The sequence below is a fragment of the Perca fluviatilis genome, chromosome 8, assembly GCF_010015445.1.
Source record: "Perca fluviatilis chromosome 8, GENO_Pfluv_1.0, whole genome shotgun sequence".
Taxonomy (NCBI): Eukaryota; Metazoa; Chordata; class Actinopteri; order Perciformes; family Percidae; genus Perca; species Perca fluviatilis.
Window position 1 is genome coordinate 27,811,559 of NC_053119.1, and position 20,123 is coordinate 27,831,681.

The 20,123-nt window shown below is 41.5% G+C and overlaps 1 protein-coding gene across 1 annotated transcript; it reads right to left on the bottom strand.

Annotated features, from left to right (window-relative positions):
* Positions 1–686: 686 nt before the first annotated feature.
* LOC120564781 (NLR family CARD domain-containing protein 3-like) lies at positions 687–13,403 on the bottom strand. Its single transcript, XM_039810034.1, has 10 exons — positions 13,006–13,403; positions 12,403–12,505; positions 10,950–11,075; positions 8,559–8,637; positions 7,768–7,996; positions 5,733–7,530; positions 5,453–5,626; positions 4,871–5,044; positions 4,519–4,565; positions 687–2,728 (listed from the first exon to the last, which is right to left on the bottom strand). Exons 1-10 carry the CDS (start codon positions 13,052–13,054, stop codon positions 2,196–2,198), a joined length of 3,312 nt encoding a protein of 1,103 aa, XP_039665968.1. The 5' UTR covers positions 13,055–13,403; the 3' UTR covers positions 687–2,195.
* Between the last annotated feature and the right edge of the window lie 6,720 nt (positions 13,404–20,123).

Here is a 20,123-nt window from a genome sequence, read left to right on the forward strand (position 1 = left end):
AATAACTGAGAACAGTTTTCTGGGAGATTGTTCCAGATACATGGAGCATAAAAGCCGAATGCTGCTTCTGTTTACTTCTGACTTTTGGGACAGAAAGCAGAGCTGTCCCAGAAGACCCGAGAGGTCTGGACGGTTCATAATGTAGCAGAAAATCAGAAATGTATTTTGGCCCTAAACCATTCGGTGCCAACAGTAGTATTTTGAAATCAATTATTTGACGGACAGGACAGAAAGGAAGCCAGTGTAAACACCTCAGAAATAGAGGGATATGTCCTGCTTTTACATTTAAAAAAAATCACAATCTGACCACAGCAGTCAAACACAAAGACACTCAATTGACGGAGCCAACAGAAAGTCGTGGTCTTCACATGGATAAATCCAAAGTCAAACAAAGCTAAAAAAAAAAAAAGAAAAGGCAAGAACACAGAAAAGAAAAACTGTACCCAGCCAACGGTAGAGTCATCAATCTCGTTTCGATCCTGGAATAAAAAGATTTACACTTTTCGCAAGTGGAGTGAGGCTGCAAAACCCTTCTCTTGCATTTATTTTTAGGGTTATTTGTCAGTCAAGAAATACCGTTAAACATACAGTGTGCTCAAGACACAAGAACAAACTAAGAGATTTCTAAATAATTTAGAAAGAAAACTCACAAAGATGAATAAAAGGAATAACTCAATGAGCCTCGGTTGTTATTACATGAACATATAAGTTTATTTCAACAAAATATAATATCAGAAAAGATCTTGATACAGCTGGTAACCATGGACCGTAATACACCAAACAGCTATAGTAACTTCACTCAGTCTTATACAGTGTATCTATCCCATATCATACAATCATGCATGATCACGGTACCAGGGAGGAGGCAAAACAATGTTGTGTAGCCTGTGGTCCAGACTGTTTACCATGGGAGTTGGGAACATGTAGAAGTCTTTTTCTTATCTTATCTTAACCTCCAGACACCCACAGCCTCCTTACATAAAGCATAACAAGTGTGAAGAACTCTGGGGCCTCTCAAAATACCAAACCATAACTATACAAAAAACATACATTTATTCATGTCTAATCATTTTCTACCACGGCTGATGATGTTAAACGTTTTAACATGCGGGTAAAGAGAGTCAAGTAATGACAGAAATGATTAAGGTGACTATATAAACAAAAGCTGGCCCTCAGGAGAAAAAGCAAAGATTTTAATAAAAGTATTTAGAAACATTAGAAAATATGGTGAGTGTTTAAAAAAAACTGCTTTAAATATATGACAGTATAATTGAAAATTACCAAAAGTAGTTGTTTTTGAGATGTTACATATAATGTAGTCTATATCGACGACCATTCATTTAGGGGATTGCTCCGGTGCAGCGGGAAGATCCGCCAAATGTCCCTCATTTTCGGCCGGATGTCCCTCACCTGTTGCTTTGTTTGTGTTGGCATACTTATCTCCGGACAATTTATAAGGACTATGGTTATCTGTTGATTCGGTCGGTAAATCGGTAAATCAAGACAGCTAGCCAGACTATCTGTCCAATCTGAGTTTTTTTTGTTGCAGAACTAAAACAACTTTTTTGTTCCACCAAAACAAGGTCCTTCCTGAAGCTATTTTGTAGAGGCAACATTATTGTGTCCAGCGCTTAGCGCCACCCATGACAATTGTGATTGGTTTAAAGAAATGCCAATAAACCAGAGCACGTTTTTCTCCCATCCCGGAATGCTGTGTGAACAAGCCAGACCTTCCTCCGCAGTGCTGTGGAGGAAGGTCAGGTGATGTGAGACTACATATCATGAAATGTTTCTAGTTACTGTTAAACTGTTGAAATGTTGAGTGCCCTGATAGCTCGGTTGGTAGAGCGGGCGCCCATATATAGAGGTTTATTCCTCGACGCAGCGGGCCCAGGTTCGACTCCGACCTGCGGCCCTTTGCTGCATGTCATTCCCCCCCCTCTCTCCCCTTTCACGTCTTCTGCTGTGCTATCAAAATAAAGGCTGAAAATGCCCAAAAAATAATCTTGAAAAAAAAAAAAAACTGTTGAAATGTTGATAATCAAAGTGATGACATCAGACAAATGAATGTTTTGTGTTTGAGTCAAAGACAGATCTGCTTCACAGTGCACAGTGTGTGTGGTGGTGAACAGAGTGAACTTTGAATTCAGCAGCTGATCTTCAGTCAGCAGCATTTCTATCCACAGGAGAGACTCTCAGACCTGCAGAGAACACAGAGACACTGAGGAACCAGAAGAGACCACAAACGCAGGATAAAGAGGCTTAGTGAATATGGTGTTGAAGGTGTGGAGGTGGATCAGTGAGTCAGCGGAAACACTGTAGAAGGACAGAGTGCCAGCAGGACAGTCCACATACACTCCGACTCTGTCAGAGACAGAGGAGGAGAGGCGTTTTCTGCTGTTATTGTGGCAGACGGAGAAACTGTCATCATCAGCGCACTTCAGACTCCAGGACTGATCATTCCATCCGGGCAAACAGTTTTTACTGTTTCCTCTCCTTGTGATTCCTCTGTAAGTCACTGCTATATAAACCCTTCCTTCCCATTTGACCTCCCAGTAACAGCGACCAGTCAGACCATTTCTACACAGCAGCTGGGGCCAGGAGACAAATCTGTCTGGATGATCAGGATACGACTGATCCTCTCTCACATATGTCACCTTCCTGTTGTTGTCAGACAGTTGGAGGTTTCTGTGTACTGTGTTTGTGTCCAGTTCCAATTTACAGACATCTGATGAGAGAACAAGACACAACACAGCTGCAGGTTATCATCTGTTGAGTTATCAACAACTTTACTGACAATTCACCCGCTTCAGATGTTTTCACTCAGCCTATTCAATGGCCGTTACCAGTTTGATAGTTTCACTTTCCTCAAGTGTTGGTGCAAATCGACGTGGTTAGGTTTAGAAAGGTTGGGCGTAAATATTGGTTTCACATGGGAGCTGACCCCGGTCTCCTGGGTGAAAGCCCTTTCAAGGGAACGCCATTTCTGGCAGAGAGTTTCATTGTTTCGTTAATTCAGAAAAAAACGATGAAAACTTTTCACAGAAAAGTTAGCTTGACCGCAACTAATGGACCACAATCTGAGCTGATGTCATAAAGTAAGTCAAACTTTGATGTGTGTTTGTGGTCCTGCATAATAAATTAGGTGCAGAGAGGACATAAAGCTAATATATATTTATATATATTCTGTAACATCTTTATGAAAATAATTGTTGTGTTGTGTTTATGACTTGTAGGTATTTTAAAAATGATTTATTAAACACATCCAAAAAAGAAAAGTAGAAACACAACTTATATCTGTCAAACTTCTGTCAAAAAGATAGAAGCTTTCTGTTGGCTTGACTGTTAATTAGGGATGCACCGAAATGAAAATTCTTGGCCGAAACCGAAAACCGAAAAAGAGGAAACCAAGACCGAAAACCGAAACACCGAAAGAAATTATGCCAATTATTAGTACCATTGCATTTATGGCTATGACTGTGTACTAACTTTACTAAAATCAAGGCATTGCAATTGTATAAATTAATATTAAAGTTTAATTAAAAAAATATCTAGCAGAAATATGGCTACAATCTGATAGTCACATACAGTATATAATAGCCTAAGAACAGAATAGCTTACCTATTGTTATTATTATTATTTGAGGCACTTTCTTGCAGGATTTCACTGAACATATCAGACAACGAGGGTGCATGCCCCTCATCTGGTGCAGAGAGACGAGTCTTTTTTTCTGCGCTCTGATCTCCTGCGCTGGGCGCTGCTCCGTGCGCTGCTCCGTCTCCACGCGGGTTCACCGCATCCATCGCGGCCTGGATCATTTCTCGTGCGCCCTGCTTTATTTCCGCATCCAAGTAATGGTGTTTATAACGCAGATCAAGTACAGTCGCGATGAAGTGCAGAGGATCCGAATAGATCTCACTGAAACGTGTGCTGACAGACTCTAAGAGCGTACTTTTCATTGTTTTCACGCCGTGGTCCGTTTTGATTGACTGATTTATTAGACAGTAACAGAAATAAATGCATAACAAGATGCCAACACAGTGACATTGTACATTTATCAGAACTGTCGATAAATGTACAATGTCACTGTGTTGTCCGTCTCAACCTCTTTGCTTAGGATACGCTTTGCAGGTGGAACGGATCGGGTACTGACACACGTGCAGGTCGCGGTTTCTGTTTGCGTCATCACAACATTTCGGCCGTATTGTTTCGGTGATAAAAGTATTTTGGCCGAAAACTGAAAATGCCCTTTCGGTGGGCGAATATTCGGTGCATCCCTACTGTTAATGAAATGTATTTATTATTTATGTTGGATCAATGTGTTTAGTTTGTTGTATTTGTGGGTTTTACATTGATTGACTGAATTCTAATATGTTTCCAGCCACTCTGACAAAAAAACAAGCTATATACAGATTGAAACTGATTGAAATTCATCATCGTACTTCAGTCAAGAAAGTAAAATATCTAGTTTAACATCTGCAGCTAAGTTCTCATGAATCAAACTTAAAACACACTTACATTTCCTCACACCAGGTTTCAGTCTCTGCAGTCCACCATGGTCCACCCTGGAGGAAAAAACAAAGTCAGAATCAACTTCATGCAGCTTCACTCATATCCTCCATTTGCACTCAATGCATAACTGCAATGCATTGTTGGTTATATATATACCTCTAGAGTGACCATTGTTGTTCACTCACTCCCTCAGCCCTCTGAGGGTCGATTAGCAAGTTTACTTAAGTTTTTCAGACACACAGAACGACACTTATGATGGCAACGGGGTTTCAAGTGAACAAAGGCATGTTGAAAAACTAATTGGACACAGACAGAGAAACCGTGTGAGAGCTGCTGTTGTCTGTCCATCTGTCCATACCTGAGAGTGTCCAGCCTCCAATGTTGATCCTTCATTCCAGCACACAGCAGTTTCTCTCCCAAGTCTTCTGGATGATTGTAGCTCAGGTCCAGCTCTCTCAGATGGGAGGGGTTGGAGCTCAGAGCTGAGGCCAGAGAAACACAGCCTTCCTGTGTGATCATACAGCCTGATAGACTGAAAACACACACACACACACACACACACACACATAGAGTATAAAATCTCTAATGTATGTAAGACGTTCACATTACTCCACTGTTTTAAAAATAGCTAAAAGATACGTGCACCCAGAAAACACACACACACACACACACACATATACCATTTTCCACACATAAACTGTGTTTACATGAATAAAAGAGTGTGTAGAGAGAATGTGTCACATCCTGCTAATTTGTGCATATTATTTTCATTTTTTGTTTTATTTTGAAAGACTAACATCTCCTGTTGTTTCAATTCCTGCTCGTGTGTCTCCCGCCTTCTTGATTATCCACACCCGCCCTCAGTACTCACCTGCCCCTGACTTTTCTATCAGAGCTCAATGGGTCATCATTTTACAAACACAAACAGCTGTACACTAACCTGAGAGTTTTCAGTCTGCAGTATGGACTCTTTAGTCCAGCAGACACCAGCTTCACTCCTGAATCCTGCAGGTTGTTGTTACTCAGGTCCAGCTCTCTCAGACGAGAGGACTTGGAGCTGAGAACTGAGGACAGAGCTTCACAGCTTCTCTCTGAGAGGTTACAGCCACTCAGTCTGAAGAGGAATCAGCAAAACACAAGAAAACAATTACAATCAATGGTTGTTGTCTCTGAATGACGAAAAACTATATTAAATCTTGGATTGGTATGTGTGCACATACAGAGCTTTTGTGGATGCTTTGACCACTGGCAGCAGCCTTAGAAGAGCCTCCTCTGAAGCAGAGTACTTCTTCAAGTCAAACACCTCCAGATCTTTTTCTGATGACAGTAAGATAAAGACCAGGGCTGACCACTGAGCAGGAGACAATTTATCTGTGGAGAGACTTCCTGAACTCAGGTACTGCTGGATGTCCTCCACAAGAGAATTATCATTCAGTTCATCCAGACAGTGGAACAGATTGATGCTTTTCTCAGCAGACAAATTCTCACTGATCTTCTTCTTGATGTACACAGCTGTTTCCTGACAGATGTGTGCGCTACTTCCTGTCTGTGTCAGCAGGCCTTGAAGGAGAGTCTGATTGGGCTCTCGTGAAAGACCCAGGAGGAAGCGAAGGAAAAAGTCCAGGTGTCCATTTGGACTCTGTAAGGCCTTGTCCACAGCACTCTGGTAGAGATGTGTTGGTTTGGGTGTGTTTATAAGTTGAAACCAGGTGGTTGTTTGTTCTTCTGACAGCAGATTAACACCAGAGTTGATGAATGTCAGATGGACATGAAGAGCAGCCAGAAACTCCTGAACACTCAGATGGACAAAGCAGAACACCTTGTCCTGGTACAGTCCTCTCTCCTCTTTAAAGATCTGTGTGAACACTTCTGAGTACACTGAGGCCTCGCTGATATCAATGCCACACTCTGTCAAGTCGGATTCGTAGAAGATCAGGTTGCCTTTCTGTAGCTGTTCAAAAGCCAGTTTTCCCAGGGACAAAATCATCTTCTTGCTCTCTGGACTCCAGTGTGGATCTGTCTCAGCTCCTCCATCGTACTTGATGTTCTTCAGTTTGGACTGAACCACCAGGAAGCGGATGTACATCTCAGTCAGGGTCTTGGGCAGCTCTTCCCCCTCTTTGGTTTTCAACTCATCATCCAGAACTGTAGCAGCGATGGAGCAGAAAACTGGGATGTGGCACATGATGTGGAGGCTTTGTGATGTTTTGATATGGGAGATGATTCTGCTGGCCTGTTCCTCATTTCCGCATCTCTTCCTGAAGAACTCCTCCTCCTGTTGGTCAGTAAACCCTCTCACCTCTGTCACCATGTCAACACACCTAGGAGGGATCCGATTGGCTACTGCAGGTCTTGTGGTTATCCAGAGGCGAGCAGAGGGAAGCAGTTTCCCAGTGATGAGGTTTGTCAGCAGCACATCCACTGAGGCGGGCTTTGTAACATCAGTCAGGATCTCATTGTTGTGGAAGTCCAGAGGAAGCCTACATTCATCCAGACCGTCAAAGATGAACACAACCTGGAACTCTTCAAACCTGCAGATTCCTGCTTCTTTGGTTTCAGTAAAGAAGAGATGGACAAGTTCCACCAAGCTGTACTTTTTCTCTTTCAGCACATTCAGCTCTCTGAAAGTGAATGGAAATGTGAACTGGATGTCCTGGTTGGCTTTGCCTTCAGCCCAGTCTAGAGTAAACTTCTGTGTTAAGACTGTTTTCCCAATGCCAGCCACGCCCTTTGTCATCACTGTTCTGATTGGTTCATCTCTTCCAGGTGAGGATTTAAATATGTCTTCTTGTCTGATTGCTGGTTCTTGTCCGTCTTCTTTCCTGGATGCTGTTTCAATCTGTCTGAACTCGTGTTCATCCTTGTCCTCTGCAGTCCCTCCCTCTGGGCTGTCAATCTCTGTGTAGATCTGATTCACAAGGGTTGGGTTTCCTGCTTCGGCAATTTTTTCGAACATACACTGGAACTTCTCCTTGAAATTAGACTTGAGTTCATGTTGGCACACTGTAGCATGAGTCCCTGAATAAAACAACAACAAATTAAATCAGTAAGTGGATCCAGAAAATCTGAGAATCTAAACCTTTAAGTGTGACTGTACAGTTTTTCCTCCATCAGTTTCATTTAGCTCAACAGTGGCAAACAGCCTCTGATCTGATTTGTGCAGCATATTAACATCAGAGTTTGGAACCGTAAACTTCTCCCATGGTTCCTCCATTTCCCCTTTTCATCATGTTAAATCTGATCAAATCCTCTTACTGCTCTGCAGACAGTCAGCCAGCTCCTCATGTTTCATTCTCCTCAGGAAGTGCAGTACGATCTTCAGAAATGCCTCTCTGCTGCTCCTTCTCTGCTCTCTGTCTTCATTGTCCAACACCTCCTCACCCTCCTTTTGAATCTCTAAGCATTCTGGGTAAAATGGATTCAGAACCCTCTGGACTCTCTTCAGCTCGTTCTTCACGAAAGTGACAATGTTCTCATCCAACAGCTGGAACAGAAGGATAAACTGAACATTTAATTTAAAGAACACAACTTGTGATTCAGTCAGTCTGAAAGCCTGCTGGTCTAAATAAAGCAGCATTGCTACTGTTAGGAGCTGAATGGTAGTTTACGTTTATTAACAATACAAAATGATTAACAAAAGCAAACATATTAATTTCCCTAATGGGAATAACTAAAGTGAAAACCTATCTCTAGTATTACATCACCATCCTATCTGCATGGGTTGCCATGGTAACGACGTAGGCACAGCTTTCCAACGCTGAAGCATGAGCTAGCTAGCTAACTAGCCAGCCCCTTAATGATTAATATTTAAGAACTTCATGTTTCCTACACACACTGTTGTTACAGTGCAGTAAAGCACATTGCTATCAGTAAATGAGCCTGGCGGAATTAGCAAGTTAGCTAACTAGCCAGCCACCTGCTAGTTAGCTCCACCTGGGACCAAGTTAAAGTGAAAATCGATTCTCATTTTAAAACTTTGTCATAAACCATAACTTTGAATTAATCACCCAACACTAATTTGATCTGTAGTTTGTACATGTACACACCATAAATATGGAGTCCAGGTCTGTTTGATGCTGCTGGGCAGACTGACCACCGAGACCCTCTGAACTCTGCTGCTGAAGTCTGTGGAGAAAATATTACGTTTAGGGCCATTTCATGAGTCAAATCACAGAGGATGACAGAATGACAAGGCAACTGGAGCTCAGAAGGCACAAGGGAGCTGAGAAGGCAGATGGATCCAGCAGTTGAAATAACGTATTATGTGGGCAAGAATTAATCTAGGTCCCTGGTACTTCATAATGTATGAGTGGGTTAAAGTATGCTTCTCTATAGATGGCACCCCAAAGCCATGTATTTCTGAAAAAACTGTCAAAATCTTTGACTGCAGTCTTTCAAATACATCGTATGTCCAGTCTACTATCAAGAGACTTGAGGCTCAGTTCACTAGTTTAAGGCCAGAATGTACCAACATGGCAATGTGTCTTGCATCCTGTAACTTTATTTGGCTTACAAGGTACCACAGACAACTGTGGAGTTGATGGAGAGGAAGATCTGCAGCTATCTCCACATAGCCTCAGCAGCATAGCTCGTCAACGGAAGGAGGAACATACTTCAGCTTCCCATGAGCAGCCTGAACAAAGAGTCTGTGGACTTCCACACATGAGGTTCTGCAGTACCAGGACTCCAGTGTCAGCCACAGGCATAGATGTTCAATCAGAGAAGAGTTGGAGAGCCCAAAAAGAGAGTCCTCTTAGTCTAAGGAGATTTGGTCAGACATTGATAAGATGGTAATTAGAGGGCAGCAGGCAATGTGGACCAGGTAAGAGAGCATGCTGAAGGTGATGCTACTGTGGTTCTACATCTGACATATAGAACCCTAGAACAATAAGTTCATGATCCAGGCTGTATGTCTGGATCCAACCTCCACGACTGGGACAAGAGTGAGACACCTACATGTCCTCTTTGCCCTGGTTAAGGAACCTTGGAGAAGATCCTGAGCTGCTGCATTTATATTGAAACATATACAGGAAGTATCAGCAGTAGCTTTGAACATTAACTTTATCTCACCATAGAAAATTAACATATTAGAACAGAAAAGTGTTTTGAGGCATCACGTCTAGGCAATACTTGATCCAGGTAATAAAATCAGTATCGGTGCTGATACCTTAATCTGTTTGCCAAGTTTTTTTTAATCCTGAGATCCATATTATCAACTTTGAACCAGCAGGTTCCATCTTTGAAGTTAAGTTGTCAAAAAAACGACACATTCAAGTTAGCTGCTGCTAATTATCAGTTGTGACTTATTCAGAACACAAATATTGATATAGTTTACCATGTTGTGCTTAATTTTACTAAATTATTTGACGGGTTACTGTACACTGAGGTGTACACTGTGATGTCACTGTTGAAACAATATATTGTTGAGTCCTACAACAAGCTATGAAGCTCTGGACCAAGATGTGGACTAGGACTAGGGCTGGGCAATATGGCCTAAAAATCCGATTTAAGATTTAAATCAATTCCCCCCCTACTTAAAATCAATCTGCAGATGACAAAGAAATTGTTCAAAACAAATTTTAACTTTATTTTGTTTTGACTCATACACGCACACACACATGGGGCTATATATTCAACAACAACAAAACGGATGCGTGAGGTAAAGCTGTTTTCACACATACAGGTAATTCACTCGCTAAAAGTTCAAATCGTTTTAACGTTCTTGCGCAACCTTGCCCCTATTTTCACCTGTTGCGGAGTAACGTACATTAACATCCCATGGTTTCTTGAATGTAGCATACCTTCGTAGTAACTAGCGGTAAAAACAAACGTCGAAGAGGAGCTCTGTGCTACAGAGCGGCGATTGCTAGTTGTTTAAGCCGCTACAGACCTCCGTCACAGCTCGGTCGTATCAGCGGCATTTAGTAGATGTGTTGAGCCGCAACAGAGTTCCTCAACACCGCCTCTGGTGCCCCGCATGGTGCTCCTTCAGTTCAGCGGTAGCTGGTGGTTCAGTTATCCGAGAATAGGTGACTCTCAGCCGGGGACAGAGCACCGCGAGCTGCCGGTCTTTTCGGCGGAGATTACGGATAAGTAAGTAAGTAATGAAACGACTAGTTATTATATATATACATATATATATATATATATATATATATATATATATATATATATATATATATATATATTATTATTATTATTAATGTTAGTCCCTGTCGCTGCCATGTTGTTTGTGTATCTCTATGGCAAACGCCCGGCTGAGCCTGTTCGGAGCTACGGGAGCCCAGAGGGGAGCGTCGGCGGATGTTAAGGAGAAAATCGTTTTTCATTTAAACAAATCAACATTAACTACACATTCGAGTTAATTGATAAAATCGATTTATCGCCCAGCCCTACTCAGGACAGTCAGATAGTAAACTTCAGTTTTTAATTCTTACCTTCCATCAGGAGGTGATCTATTAAACTCCTCAAAGCGACCCATAGACCTGTCACTATCTAGGGGCACACAGCTGGATCCAGATCCTAATCCAGGTCCAGGAGAGTCTGGTCTCTGCTGATGCATTCTGTTACAAACAAACAATTGACTGATGAAAAGCAGTTTAACATAAAACAAATGCTTTTGCAGGGCTCCAGACTGCGACCAAATGGTCACATTTTGCGACCAGTAAATCTGATCCCTTTTTTTTACAAATTAAACGTGGTACCTGAGAGCACGTAAGCACAAGCTTATCTGTCCTCTCTACATATGACGGAGAGCAGAGCTCCGGCGCGCGCACACACACACACACACACACACACACGCAGAGGTGCGGACGGAGCAAACTACTCTGCAGTTTTGTTGAAGTCACAGTTAATCACGGAAATGCCAACAAAGTGGTTGCAAGTATGGTTACAGTTGTTCAAAACTTCACGCAGACAGCGTTTGCTGCGATATGATATTAACGGCGAAGCGAAAGCGGTCGCAGTGCTGTTTATGTACACTTCCTGACAAGCAGGCACAACTGTGGTTTATCTGCCCTGGGGACTGACTGACAGGCTGAGGCTGTAAGGCAAGGCAGCTTGATTTCTACAGCACCTTTCAGCAACAAGGCAATTCAAAGTGCTTTACATGAAAACAGTAAAGAGCAGTTAAAAACGGTCATGATGAAGAATAAAGAATACAAGTTACAGTGAGTAAGAAATTAATAATTATTTAACTCAAGGTTGTAGGGACGGGTTTGGGAGGAGAGAGGGAGGGGTTTTATTTTTTATTTTAGTTTAGTAGCCTAAACAATGCATTTTTAATTTTAAGTTGAATTCATTGTAATTGTAGACTGGAGACTAGAGCTGGTATATTTATTAAATATTTGTACTGTCATGACAACGATGGTGCTGTCAGTTTACCTTTTATGTTGCATCTTCAAAAGTGCACAATAAAATGTGAAACTAAATTTGAAACAGCACATTGTTATTTCTATTATCAAAGTATTTATTAGTAATGCAGTGGAAATTAGTAGAAATGTGAATATTTGGTTAGCATGTTGATTTAAGGTGTGTGCCCCTAAAATTTCTGGTTGAGCCCTGTTTTGACCAGATTCATTAATACATTTGCTGTGTTTATCATTATAGCAATATTAGTAACACTTACTACATAATACTTATTTTGAGAATATTTTGCTCACGATGTCACTTTGTATCATCATGAATCTGACATCAGACTCGAAGTGACAAAATCAAAAAAGACTTGTAACTCAACTTTTCATCACCGAAGACAAATGTTGACTAATAGGCTGCAATAGTTAGTTAATATTGTATAGTAGCTCAGTGGCCGATGTGACATTGGGTGATGAATGATGGTGTTGTGATTTGAGTGGGTGAGATCTGACATGGAGAAGAGTCCATGATTCTCACCCCTGAGCTTTGGTGTGGCTGTCATCTTCCCCACACAGAGTGGTTTTAGAGGCAGGGACTCCCTCCTCTCTGTCCTCACACGGATTCATAGCAGAGTCCATACCTGCTGGGAGAGATGCACTCTGTCACAACAACAACAACAACAACAACAACAACAACAACAACAACAACAACAACAACAACAACACTGACTATGTTTACATGCACGAAATATTCTACAATCGGAATAAGGCCTAATAACTTACATTACTTAGGCCTACATAACATATAGTAGGCTACATTACATAGCCTAACTTAGGCCTACATTGCTTTGGGGCAGATCTCCCGTTTTTGCACCTCTTTTTTTTAGGTGAAGCATTACTTGTCTGAAACCCACTTTGAGAGTTGTGAAATATACAATCAAATAAAAAATATAATCGTCGTCTATACGTGAAATTGCAATAAAGGGGAATTTCACATTAAGAACACATTGAACCAGGTCCAGATAAAAATCACTATACCTGGACTAACTAGATTCAAATGTGGACTACATTATGAGGCTAAAGGTGTTATTACAACATGAGATCAGCTGAGAGTCATTAAACACTGAAACGTGTCACTGACCAAAAGTTTTACATGGAGGAAACATCTGCGCCACAACAACAACGGGCATAGGCGCGGGAAGTAGGGGTGCTGAGGGTGCGGCAGCACCCCTTGTTGGTGGCAGCACCCCTTGTTGTCAAACTGCGATCTAGCCCGTATTACACAATGGGCATTAATCATTATGGTGATAATTATCCAATCAGAATAAAGTAAAAGTTGTTTAATGTAATGATTGGGAGAAGGCCGCATGCACTGTGTAGATTGGCTAAAGATAAAGGTGGGTGGGCATAGAGCAGGTTGTTTACATCGCACTGAATCAAGATCAGTTTTCTAAGAACGAGTTGAGATTGAAAGAGTGGAATTAATTTGTAACTGATCCCCGGTCAGATTGGGTTGTATCAGCGAGTGAAAGTGTGGAAAAGGGACAGAAAGATGCGGCTGCTATAAAAAATGTCCCGCGAATAAATAGCTTTTTAAAAAGAGCTGGGAATGACGAAGAGGAGGATGTCGAGGAGCTAGCTAATGTTAGCTTGGAAGAATCGCTGCCTTCTACCAGCTACACTCAGCCACAGCTAACGGTAGCTAACGTTAACTTTAGCGAAGTTGTTGTGGAAAAAGACAGAGATGAGGCCGGTCATCAGCATTACAGAACAAGGTAATGGCACCTCAGGTACCATCATCTCTGAAGACCCTGCACTACGGGGACCGATTACAGAGACCGTCCCGGAGGAAGTTTACTCCGAGGGATATTAGCCTTTCAGAATCGCGGCTAAATATCCAGCATCTCGGAGGGGCGCGAGCTGGCGGCAGAAAGACCCGCTCTCACTAACGAGGCACTGACCCGACACCTTCACCACGGTGAAGCGCGATGCACGGCAGTGGATTCTATATTCACTGTCCAACCGGAGACATTTATTGCGCGTTGCCTGTAAAGTTACCAACACACAGCAGCGCATCTGTAGTAGGGTTTAGCGAGCTGCTAGAGCTGGATTTAGAGGATTTGATCTGCGACTTTGCAAAGAAAAAGACAAGAAATTAGAACTTCTAAAGGTAAGAGCTATTATGCTATCTGTAAATTGAGTAGGTTAATATAATCTGTTGTGACCGTGTGACCAGATAATGTACATATTTTGTTTAGTTTATTGAAATGCCATGCATATCAGACATATTGCATAATAATTTTGTGATGCTGCTATAGGCCTGTGTGAGACTAAGTTGTCAAGTGCAGTAGCCTATATGTTGGCTTTTGCAGTTTGTGAAGTTGCAGCTGACTAAGTGACTGTTATTTTGCAACCTGCGCTCAGCTGTGTTGTGTGATGGTATTGTTGTATCTTCAGTCAATCACGTTTCAGAATTACTATTGTGCTTTCTGCTTGGGTGATTTTTAGTGAGTACTATATCGCCATAGTCTTGAGCCATACAACGCTTTGGTATGATTTAATTAATTGTAACACTGTCTTGTGATGTGTGAGTCAGATGGCAGTACTTGGTTTATTGAACTGGAAAGGCATACTTGACGCCTGCTCAGCTGGACTAGTCATTCATCTTTTTATTATTTTTTATTCGATAGTGACAGTGGATAGACAGGAACGGGGGAGAGAGAGAGAGGGAATGACACGCAGCAAAGGGCCGCAGGTCGGATTTAAACCGGGCCGCTGCAAAGGAATCTTTTGACCAGTAGTGATTTGCATGTGATTTAGTGCCTATATAGTTCGCTGTGCAGTACATAGCAGTATGTAGCCTACTTCATGGGGGGGGGTGGGGGGGGGAGGCAGAGGGAGAGTTGTTCTGCGCACCCCGCCAGCACCCCGCACCCCCTGCTGGAAATGACTTCCCGCGCCTCTGACAACGGGACTGACAAACCGAAAGTAAAAATGATGCTGAACACGGTGGCCAACAGCTAACTGTTAGCACAGAGCTAATAGCTACTCTTTAACATACAGTGTTTTACAGTTTGATGAAACTAACATGAGATCAGAGATCAGATATCAGCTGAGAGTTATTGAACGCTGAAGAGAAGTGCCACTTACCAAAAGATGGAGGAAAAATCTACGCAACAACCAGAAGTGAAAGTAAAAATGTCAGGAAGACACCAGAGAGGGGGAGAGAGAGGGAGAGAGAGAGAGAGAGAGAGAAAGAGAGAGAGAGAGAAAGAGAGAGAGAGAGAAAGAGAGTATATTTTATTTTTTACTTTGGCAGAACACTGCATGCAGAGTTCGTTTCTTTTTAAACTTGTTAATTTCAACAGTTTAAATCACAAGTTAAATACAGAAAACAATACAGTAGACCTATGCACATTTGTTTTGCACATCTTTTCAGTATTTTATTTCTGTGTGCACAGGGCAGGTCATCTCCCACCATTCAAGGTCTGAAATCATGAGAGGACATTAAAGGAAAGGTTCACCCTCATGTAGCCTGCCTACTCCTTTCAAATGTTATTTTGTCAATATCTATATAAAGATCACAACAACACTGCTCTCCCATGTAGTCTTAGATGGTGTATCAGCCTTACATTTGGTAAATAAATTTACATACCGGTATTGATAATATGAACTTACCATTGGGGAAAGTTCCAAGTTTCCAACACGAAGAGACAAGAAAATAAATCATCATCTGTTCAATCATATACTGTCCTGTCATTTAGGATAATATAAAGATAATGAAGTCCAACGAAGTCATGACAAGGCTACATGTCAAGTTAGCAGTGGAAAAGGCCTAAATGTGTCTGGAAATCAAAACGGTTTTAGTCCTACTGTAATAAAACCACAAGGCTGCCTGTTGCAGTTCCTCAAATTGCCTGTAGAGTGCATTCACACACCACATTATCTATGTACTGATGATCACCCAGTCTACAAACATGGGTAACAGTTTCAACTATGGCTTTAGAAACAATAGTTTACAAGGAACCCTTCATTCCACTAAAGATCAGAGCTCTATCAAAATAAAAAAGCCCAGTTAAAAAGTTAAAATACATTAACTAGCCAATTTCTACATACCTTTTTACGGTTTAAAAGCATGAAACCTTTTACTATCAATTTACATATAACACATGATACTTGACACCACAAATGGCTCAATTTCTCTTGACTGCAGAAGTAATGAAACATCTTTCTTTGGCATTGGCACATTACACAAGCCTTACAAATTACAGTATGAACAGTGTAGCATGTCCACAGGTCACATCAAAAAAGATTGAATGTCACTTGTGGACAATGTGGCCTTTATGACTCCATGTTCAACCACTTTGATGAAAACAGTGGAGAAAAATGTGAAGCCTTGGCATATACTGCACAGACTCAGACACAGACTGAGACAAATATAAACTACTCGTCCACAGCATAGAACAATGCAATATTTATACTTAGAGGAACAACTCCGAGCATTTCATCCATCTTTACAGTTTATTTTCGCATATGAAGAAAAAAATGTCTTTTAAGGCAAAACAAAGTCAGCATTGCTCCTCTTTCAGTGACATACTGCACATGTGCACAGTGTCAATTCTCATGAGTATGACTTCTTCTAGGAAAAGTGACAGATCACCAGGGCAACTGGGCTGTTTGAATTCAGATGGCAGTGTTCTAATTATGCAGACTCAATGACAGTTACTTATCCAAATCCTCCGAGGTGTTAAACAAAGCTGACTCTACAAGTTTATAGTGTGTGTGTGTGTGTGTGTGTGTGTGTGTGTGCGCACATTTGATGTGATTAATCATTCAGCATCTTTCTGCATAGAGACGCATGTCACAGCGTACAGGATGTGCAAAGATCTATGTGCTGATTTTTGCACAGCGGCTCTTTAACTAACAAATGAATACATACTCCCAATTGCTTCCAAAGGCTACAACAGCGATCCACTCTTCACATGTAACTGAATTAGTGCAATCTGTTGAGCAGTGCTCCGGCCCAAGAGGTTGGGGCAAGAGAAGGCCCGCTGTTTACCTTTGGTCTGAATGATCGAGAAAAGGTCAAAGAGAACCACAAAGAAAAATAAAGTTTAAGAATACAAGGACATCTGGATTCAGAGGAGGCTTTCTCCCAGAGCAGAGGTGCGCAATATTTCTGGTCTGATAAGCATGTGACATCCTTTGCACAGCATGCAGCCAGGCCGGAATAACAATGGGAGCTGGAGCGACACTAAGCTATTAATAGAGAGACTAGCTGAGCACGAAATAAGGAGTTGGGTATCGCCTGCTCTGAGGACCGCCAGAGGGCACTGGGAGCCTGGAATGAAACATGATGAAGACCCCTCTCCCCCCTCCTCTGCCAGTCTACTACCACTCAGACTGCCCAAAGCCACTGGGTGTCAAAGTTTGACGAATGGCTGAATGCAGTCTGAAATCAACATAGCAGAAATGATGCTAAGTGAGTGGGGCAAATAGGCGCAATTAAATTCAATGTACCCATTTCTTTTTCAGCAAGTTTTGACTTGCTGTCTCCCCCTTCACCTGTGGAAATGTGGACCTTTTCAATGATCTTCAGACCCTTTTAAACTATTAAAAAATCTTTCCCGACTCCATCAGGGCACAGTCTGTAGGACAACCTTTAAAAGGGCAAAACACCTGCAGGAGGGCTTCCATCATAAACAGAGTCATAGCCTGCTGATATTTCACTCTGTTCTTTTATTGCCAGTCCTCGTCTCTGTTGCTAAAATTCAAATAGACATGTAGTTCATTTGCAATTCAGACAATGTACCGGTATGTCAAAGTTGCCTTGAAACAAGACAGCCAAATAAACTCTTAAGTCAAGACATTTCATGGAATTGTTGCATTTTCAAAACATAAGAGAAAATATTTGTGCACCCTAGTACTTCAGCAGATTGTTATAAAATGTGTATGCCCAAGCTCATACAAAACACTACAAGGGCTCAAATTTTTAATTCATGAGAAAGAGCTATTTGTGTGTTCTTAGCATACTCACACTGTTCAGGTTCATAAATACTGACTGATTTAAGATCTCGAATAGTACATCTGAATTCCATTTTAAAGGTGGACTTCCCCTGCTGACAGAACAGAGAAAAAAACTGATTTTAGACAGTTTGAGCCCTTAAGGTCTTTATTAAAGAGGCCCAAAAGAAATGTTTAATAGGTTTGAATTTAAGCTCTTGAGACTTGAGAGATAAAAACATTTTCACCCTTTCACTTCGCTGCACATAAAACATGGAGATTTTTTTGTCCGAGACTAAATACTCAGTTTAAGACAAACGTGCACCACCAAAAGGAGAGGAATTTTTTAGGGAACGAGATAAGAAAAATCTCTCAGCTTTGGCAGGTTATTCAGCTAGGGCAGACCTTGGCATACTAACAGCCTGAACGCTGGCAGAACAGTCTCTCTGATATGTCATGTCTGATTCTTAATGAGTCAAGGTAAAATGTTTGCTCCGAGACAGGGGCAAGGGAGCTAATGAAATCTACCACTCTGCCTTCCGAAGCAATTACCTCAAAATAAACATTAACCACCAGAAAACATTTCAAATAATGTCTAACAGCTGAAATGTAACATTGCATAAAATTCACAGAAATTCCTGGCATATTTCTGAATTCAAAGGAGCATCCCAAAAGGTTCAAAGGGGACATTCCAGCGTTGCCAGGCCAGAATATTAAACATGCTTATATTAGCCTTTCCTCTGTGAAATGAGGTAAAGTAATGAAGGCATTTAAAAAAAGAAACTTGCGATGCAGTGCAATCTGTCGGTCTGCCTCCTAAAGAGCCGAGGTGTCCTTATTTCTATTTTATTTTCAATCCATTCATTAACAGGCCCCATTTGATGGAGACAAAAACAACCTATTACTGTGCAAATAATGTCAGCTGTGGTGACCCTCCCTTTGATGCCTGATTTGTCTTTGTGTTCGGGCCTCCATGTTCCTTTGTCTTGCCTCCCGTTCCAGTAAGTGCCAGCCTGGCTTCCTGGCCCTGGCTGCTGCCGCTGGAGTCTCATCCTGGCTTATTTACATTATATTACACCCTGTTTGAATAAGGGCCTGCTGAGAGATGAGTAGAGACATAGACAGACGCCGGACACACACAGCGCAGTGCGAAGCAGAGCAGGATCTCACAGGATCACCGGTCTCTTTCCTCACCCTTGCATTTATTTATGGTCACCATAAAAACCATTACTTGTAGCTAATGTGTATATGGTAAAACAATGAAGAGCTTTGGGGAATTGTTGAAATGCAAAAAAAAAATGCAGATGAAAAACACAAAATGAAAAACACTTTTACTGGAAATAGGGTCAAATGTAGGATCCTACACAATGAGACTGAATACTGTAGGGCCAGTCATGATCATGTCAAAAAGCTTAAAACAGCTTTTCAATATTTTTATATTAACATTAGATCAAAATGACTATGTGTAATGTGAAAGTACTGCAGCACTGAAAATTATTACCTGACTCTGCAGTTCTCATCAGCTTAATCAAGCATTTTAGCGTCTTTGGGTTAAAGTTTTGGTTTTCGAGCCCGCAGCTTTAATGCATAGCAGCTAAAGGGCCAGATATTTACCTAAGGAGTTGGTAGAGGCCAAAAATGTGACAGAATGTCTTTGACTTTGCCAGATTGCCAGAAACATGCCCTGTGTCGCCCTGTATCCACTGGATGTGTAAATATGCGATTGTTGGCTTACCCCAAGTTCCCCATATCAACTCAACAGGTGATAATATGTCAGTGTTGTGTTTACAGCTTGTTTCCGCTGCCCCAAGTGGCCAGAAAAAACTGTTATTGCATCTTAAATGAAGAGTTAGAGCTCTTGCAGTGTCCAGGTAGAGGATAAATCTACATTTATCTGCAAAAATGGTCAGTCACAATACAGGAGCAAGAATAAGGATAGAACTAAACACTTGACTGTGCCTCTCTGCTTTACTAGAGGAAAATATTCCAATGGCCAAATTGTTAATTAGTTTGATTAATTACTAAAGGTGTGTTTTTTGAGCTGGAGGGGGGGGTTAATTGTGTTATTGTCTAGCAAAAGACCAGAGAGAGACAGAGAAGCACTGAAAACAGAGCCGGTCACTGTGAGTTGGTTGTTCAGGTTCACTAGCTAGCCACCCTTAAGCCATCAAAGCAATGGAAAGCAATTAAGATAATGATTTGAATGACAAAAAACACAAAGCTACCTGTCTGGCATACAGTACAATTTACACCACA